The 7,431-nt window shown below is 37.5% G+C and overlaps 1 protein-coding gene across 1 annotated transcript in view; it reads left to right on the top strand.

Moving 5' to 3' along the window:
* Cul4b (cullin 4B) overlaps positions 1–7,431 on the top strand; it is a 325,194-nt gene that overhangs the window by 296,429 nt on the left and 21,334 nt on the right. The window contains exon 3 of the mRNA XM_031372544.1: positions 7,098–7,201. Within this exon, the coding sequence (XP_031228404.1) occupies positions 7,098–7,201 (104 nt within the window). The remainder of the gene's footprint in view (positions 1–7,097; positions 7,202–7,431) is intronic.

The raw sequence follows: 7,431 nt of genomic DNA, 5'->3' as shown, positions 1-7,431 counted from the left end.
ATTTGAACTCATGACCTTCCGAAGAGCAGTCAGTGCTCTTCCCCGCTGAGCCATCTCACCAGCCCCCACAATACATAAGTTAAGCTGAAGTTAACATTAGTCACATTTTTTACAAACCATTGTATAGCTCTTTTTATCTGTAATACATAAAATTGTGATCACTGGTTTCTGTTGCTATGAAAATGAAATGAGTCAGTGTATGCACCACACAACAGTATTCAGGTGGTGATGCAGTATAAATGCCAGCTGGGAGCAATACTAAGCTGTTACTTATGGGTCAGTCCACCTCATTTGGTTCTTTGGGCACAGTATTGGCGTGCTTCCTGAATTGTAAAATAACAAAAGTAGAAAGAAGAAATTAGAGTAAGAAAGGTCTTTGTTTTTTCGAGACAGGGTTTCTCTGTGTAGCCCTGGCTGTCCTGGAACTCACTTTGTAGACCAGGCTGGCCTGAACTCAGAAATCCACCAGCCTCTGCCTCCCAAGTGCTGGGATTAAAGGTGTGTGCCACCACTGCCCTGCAAGAAAGGTCTTAAAAGAATCCATGAGGTCTGCAAAACTATGTATGTTAGATAACCTACAAAGGAGATCCATTTTTTAGTAAGTTTAACCATTCTTGAAACTGGTATAAAGTATTTGTTATTGTCTCCATTCCAGGAGAGTGGATCTCAGAATTTAAATAAACCACCCCAGGCCTCAGTGGTTAAGAGCACTAACTGCTCTTCTGAAGGTCCTGAGTTCAATTCCCAGCAACCACATGGTGGCTCACAACCACAGCAACAGTGTACTTACATATAATAAATCATTAAAAAAAGAAAATAATTTAAATAACCCGCCCCAAATTATTGGTTGATCAGGGAAGGTCAAACTAAGGTGTTTGATTCTTTAGTAGCTTTTCCACTGCTGTTCTGCTTCACTAATAACACTATTGTACAGCACAGCTAAGTTGTCTTACTTTAGGAAAAAAACTATGGGAACAGCTGCTCTGTCTTGTTTCCATTTGTGTGTGTAGTCTTTATTTTGGGTGTAATTGCAGTATTTCTATATTTCAAATTCATACCAGACTGATTGTAGCTATTAAGGAGCCCTATTTACCTTAAGGATTTTCCCTGAGTTTTTGATTAGAAAATATCTTCCTTGCTACGTTGATTTTGTTACTTTTATGTTTAAATAATATATGTAAATTGTATTTTGTTTTCTTGTACTTAGGGTTTACTTGCTATTGGTAAGTTGTATTTCTTTGTCCTAAAGTCACAAGCGCCTAGTTATTATAGTGGGACCTGCGTGTAATCTCATCACTTCAGAGGCTGAGGAGGCAGAAGGATTTTGATATCAAGGCCAGACTGGTTTATATAGGGAGACCTTGTCTCAAAAAGATAAAGCCACAAGTGCCTATATTTTTCATAGCACCTTACTGCTTTTATAAGCACACTTTAAAGTTTATTTATTTATTTAATGAGTTCACTGTTGCTGTCTTCAAACACACCAGAAGAGGGCATCAGATCTCATTACATTACAGATGGTTGTGAGCCTCCATGTGGTTGTGGTTGCTGGGAATTGAACTCAGGTCCTCTGGAAGAGTAGTTGGTGCTCTTAACCACTGAGCCGCCTCTCCAGCCCATTTGGTGTTTTTTAATTGTTTTGTTAAATGTTCCTTGATCTCAAAAAGATTATTTTGAGATACATTTAATTTTTAAAAAAGAGCACCCTGTTGACATTGTGTTTTCAGTAAGTATATATTGTCTTTATTAGTTTGATTTTTTTTTTTTTTGAGACAGGGTTCCTTTATATATCCCTGACTGTCCTAGAATTCAGCATTGTATTATGCTATAATTAGAGTAGGTTGGCTTCAAATTCACAGACATCTGTCTGTTTTTGCCTTCCCATTGCTGGGATTAAAGGTATGTATGTACCACCACACTCTGCTGTCTCTTTATTTATTTATTTTTTAAGATTTATATTTATTATATCTTAGTACACTGTCGCTGTCTTCAGACACACCAGAAGAGGACATCCAGTCTCTTTACAGATGGTTTTGAGCCACCATGTCGTTGCTGGGAATTGATCTCAGGTCTGGAAGAGCAGTCATTGCTCTTAACCGCTGAGCCATCTCTCCAGCCCTGTCTTTTTATTTTTTAAGTTTATTTTTAGGTCTCATTGCATATATCTTAACTGTCCTTGAACTCAGTGTAGACCAGACTGGTCTCACTGATAATCTACCTGCCTCTGCCTTCCAAGTACTGGGATTAATACATGCCTGTCCTGTTGTCTTTTTAAAACAGTACTTTAAATGATAAATGTTCCTGAGTTTTAAATTTTTCTTTTTTGTTTTTTTGTTTTTTTGTTTTTGCTTTTCGAGACAGGGTTTCTCTGTATAGCCCTGGCTGTCCTGGAACTCACTCTGTAGACCAGGCTGGCCTCGAACTCAGAAATCCACCAGCCTCTGCCTCCCAAGTGCTGGGATTAAAGGCCTGCACCACCACTGCCCGGCATAAATTCTCCTTTCTTAAGAACCTTGAAATCTTTGAGAGTGAGGCTTTGCATCTCTCTCAGTACATAAATGATCATCAATTGTAAAATGTGATTACTTAAGCAGTCTGGTTCTAGCAGAACAGTTACAATTCTTAGCAGTTTTGATAACTAGCTATTAGTGTCTCTCAAAATTTAACTGCTATCACTTGTTTGTGTTTATTTTGTTTTAATTATAATTTATGTTTATATATAATATGTATAATTATACTTTTACAGTTTAATATATTTTGGTATTTTTGTCTGCATGTTTATCTGTGTATTACATATGTACAATGTCTTTAGACTCCAGAAGTAGGCATTAGATCTCCTTGGAACTATAATTCCAGATAGTAGTTAACTGTCTTCTGAGTGCTCCAAATGGAACCTGGGTCCTCTGTAAGAACAAGAAGTACATCTCTCCAGCCCTGTTTTGATTTTTGAAATTTGATTTTTTGAGATAACCCAGGCTGGCATAGAACACTCTCATGGTCTTGAACTCATGAACGTCTTCTTGTTTAAATGTAGGATTGCAGGCCTGAGCACCATACCTGACTTACCCCACTGGTGACTTAGAAGATCATATTCTATTACATATTTCTTTTTCTTTGAATGAATCATTAGTCACCTTGAATGAATCACTAATCATTTTTAAAATGTGTCCTTGGTACGTTTTAAAATAAAGGTCCTTGATAATAATTTTTTATCTTGTTGAAGCATTGTTTGCTACATGGTGTTGTGTGACTTTTCCTGAGGAGCTATAATATGTACATGTACTCACCCTAGATAATAAGGAAGCCACGATAGACTAAAGTATAGGAAGTTCAGTTTGGTGAACCAGTGAGTTTTATTGGGGTTACTTACAGGAGCAGAAATGTCTCAAAGCTAGCTGTATCACTAGAGCCTGAGTGACAGACAGCTCACAAAGCTGGGAACCTGGAAGAACTAACTGCACAGCCTGCAGGCTGCTCAACAGGTTGGAGCACGTCCTTTCCACATGCCTAAGTTGCTCCAAACCCCTTCCAGGAAGTTGAGCTGGTATCAGTCTTTGTAGCTCAGTTTGTTTGGAGAGTCTTTGCTGCTCAGCTTCCTTCTGTCTCGAGTTTTTAAACTTCCTGTGCACTCTCTCAGAGAGGGGCCTAGTAAATTGGGTCAGTTTCAGGGACATCCTGAGATTCTTTTTCCTGCTTAAGGAGCTTCCTCCAGGATGGAATGGAGGAAAGTCAATAATACAAAACTGATACAAAACAAACAATTTTAAGTTTCATTTTATGATTCATTCTTTCATGCAAGTTATTAGTGTTTTGTTCTATGTATAATATATTGTCTTACCCTTTTTTACTAGATGTAAAAAAAGATAATTTATATTTTATTGCTCTATGTTACTGAAGTTTTACAGTATATTCTCTTGTTTTGGTGAGGGAGGATCTTACACTTTATAGTCCAGGCTGTCCTTCAGAGTTGAGCTTTTTCTGCCTCATGCTCCTGAATGTTTGGCTTATAAGAATATGTTACCATACATGGTTTCTTTTTTTTAAATGTTTATAGCTGGCCTGGAACTCACTATGTGGATCCGCCTGTCCTAGAGTTCGTAGGGATTACCTGCCTCTGCCTCCCACGTGCTTACTCTGCACTTACTCCATATCCTTACCAGCTTGATCTGTCACTTGTTTTATTGAACTTGGCCAGAATGGTATGCCACAACCACAAACTGGTCTCTTATAAATCTATTATTTACTTAATTTTTAATTGTGTGTGCTTCTGTGTATGATGGGGAAGAAGCCACATGCCTTAGAGGTTAGAGGAACTTTATCAATTCATCAGTGAAGCTCTTCAGGCATGGCAAGTGCCTTTCCTCCCTGAATCACCTTACCAGCCAGTTGTTTTCCTTCCTTTAAATATTAAAGTTTGAAAAAAGAGCTGGATGGTGGTGGTGCACACCGTTAATCCCAGCACTTGAGGTGTGCAGAGACAGGTGAATATCTCTCAGTTTGAGGTCAGCCTGGGCTACAGAGTTCCAGGACTACACAAAGAAATCTTATCTCAAAAAAAATATTTTAAAAATAATACCTAATTTACTAGGCCTATGACAAAAGTTCAGCACATTGTGGTAATTCTTTAATTTTCTTACTATTTTTGTTAATGAAATATTTACATTCCTTTTAGTATTTATATTTTTTTCCAACAAGTTGTTAGCGAGGGTTGTTTTGTGTTTTTTATGTGATATATGGATTTTGGACGGTAGGGCCTGGTATTTAGAGGAATAAGGGCTAAAAGCTTGCTAAATGTTTGTATTTTATGCCTGACTACCTTCAAAAGCTTTAAGACCCTGTGTTTACACCCCATCTTTTCGGTTGCTAGGTTGTGAACTAAGCAAACAGTATGCCACTGAGCCGTACTAGTCCTAATCCACTTGTAAAGTCCTCTACCGTCTTCCAGTTAAGCATAGATGAGGATATATGTAAAGCTCAGCTTCGTTTTTGGTTTCTTATTATTCTCATTAGTACTCTATCCATCTCTCTCTGCGTCTTTGGGGAGACTTGGAGACTTTTCCCAACTTCCCTCTCCTAAAGGCTGTGGAGCTTTATCTCTCTGATTATGACTGTAAAAACACTTAGCTCACACTATAGTTTTCTGATCATGTTTTTCATTCTAGTATGCAGGGTATAATGTAATCTCACATACACACACTTTAAAACTCAAAGTATTTAAAAAGATAACTTATGACTGTGTGATCACTCTGTCATTAAGCAAAATCAAGGAGACAGGATATACACATAAAAAGCAAGAGTACTGATTTAGTGACAAGTCAGTGAGGTGTGATGGGTGAGAGCATTAGGCAAATCTGTGACAGTGAAAGGAGTTACCTTATTTGGAAGAAGTAGTACCCAGTTGAATACTAACAGAAAATGTGGTATCTTGTGGGAAAAGATTATAGATGTGTCAAGAACTGTTTTATGAGATAAAGGAGAACACAGAAGAAAGTAGGATAAATAGGATTTATTGAAGAATAAGAAGTAGAAAAGTAAAAAAGATGAAGTATTCATTATGTCATTGACAACCTAAGCAGAAAACGAGAAATGCTTGAGAAAATGAGTCAGCCACTCAAAAAGAACAAGATAGAGTAAAAAGAAGTGCCATAAAGGGAGGGGGAAACCCCTTCTAGGATCAGTATGAATAGAGGAGCACAGCAAATGAACAAGTACACCCTTAGACATTTGTGACCTAACCCCAGGTTCCATGGACTGGAACTGAGTCTTTCTCAGGGAGGACTCAGTTTTCCTATTTCTCCATAGCTGTTAAATCTGATGAGTCTATTCTCTCCTGTTGAGGACTGATGGCTTGTCTCCAGTGGAATAAGGAGGTTCCTTTTTAAGCTTTATTTTTTTTAAAAAAAAAAAATGTGATCACTGGACTTACATTCTAGCAATGTGACTTTGAGCTACATGTTTACAAAATTCCACTCAGACCTACAGAGTTTGGACTACCCCAGTCCTTTTTAATGGGATTTTTGTCTTCCATTGTGGTAAGAGGAATCTTGGTATTACACTTGAGCCATTACCCATTTTGATTAACATTAGCAACCATACCTATTGTTTTAAACTTGAAAGGCTTTTGATACACCTAATAAGAAACACACAAAATCTGAACTTGTTAAGATTTGAGGATAAATTCAAGTACTCTTAATGAAGTAAAAATATATTCATTTTCTTGTTGTTCAGAGTATGGATCCTGGGGCTTCAAACTGCTTAGGCAGGTGTTCTACCACTAAGCCCAATTTGCAGTCCCAATATTCAGCTACTTATAAACTGAAAAATTGGAGGAAATGTTATGGTGTTTAATTATATCATATTGATTTAATAATGCTAGCAATAATTTCCACTTTATTGTATTCAGGAATATCCAAGGAACTATAAGTTTTAATTGAGTTATAATAGTTGTTTCTGGCCCATCTCATACATACAAAATAGATGAAATTATTATTATTATTATTTTGTTTTTTTGAGACAGGATTTCTCTGTATAGCCCTGGCTGTCCTGGAATTCACTCTGTAGACCAGGCTGGCCTTGAACTCAGAAATCCACCTGCCTCTGCCTCCCAAGCACCGGGATTAAAGGTGTGCGCCACCACTGCCCGGCAGATGAAATTATTTTTAAATTTAGTGGCATTCTGCTTATGAAAATTATTTGTAACAAGAAAGCTTTTGTATGTAGTAGGTGCTTTGAATTGGATATCGTCATGGGGAAGAACTTTGAATGATTCCCTTCAACCTTTACTTTAATTTAGCCATCATAAACATGCAAATGTGGACTTGGTTTTTCATCCACAGTGGTCTATTTTCTTGTTTAATTGTGTGTGTGTGTGTGTGTGTGTGTGTGTGTGTGTAAAACATTTTCTAGGCTAGCCTAAAACTTCTAATACTCCTGCTTCCGCTTCCTGAGTTGGTCATGCTTTTGTTTTTAAATATTGACAAATACTTTATTTTCAATGAGCTGATACAGTGTATAACAAAATAATGACTTCATGTGATAATTGAGGCCCCTACTCCAACTCTAACCTGTCCTAACGAATTACCTGTTTCATCTTGCAGGCTGTAGAAAATCTTTGTTCTTACAAGATTTCTGCAAATTTGTATAAGCAGCTGAGGCAGATATGTGAAGATCACATCAAAGCACAGATCCATCAGTTCAGAGAATATCCTTTTCAAAACAAAATGTCACATTTATTTATGTATTTTATGTATGTTCTACTTAACATGTATGCCTGCATGACAGAAGAAGGCATCAGAGAGAAAAGGGTAGTAGATTCCATTGCAGATGGCTATGAGACCTGTAGAGTTGTTAGAAAGTGAACTCGGGTCCTCTGGAAGAGCAGCCGCTACTCTTAGCCATCTCTCAGGCCCCTCAAAACAAAGTATCTTAACG

This window comes from Mastomys coucha, chromosome X (assembly GCF_008632895.1).
Source record: "Mastomys coucha isolate ucsf_1 chromosome X, UCSF_Mcou_1, whole genome shotgun sequence".
In the NCBI taxonomy this organism is placed as follows: Eukaryota; Metazoa; Chordata; class Mammalia; order Rodentia; family Muridae; genus Mastomys; species Mastomys coucha.
The sequence above is the reverse complement of the archived record's forward strand: the minus strand, read 5'-3'. Positions and strand labels throughout refer to the sequence as shown.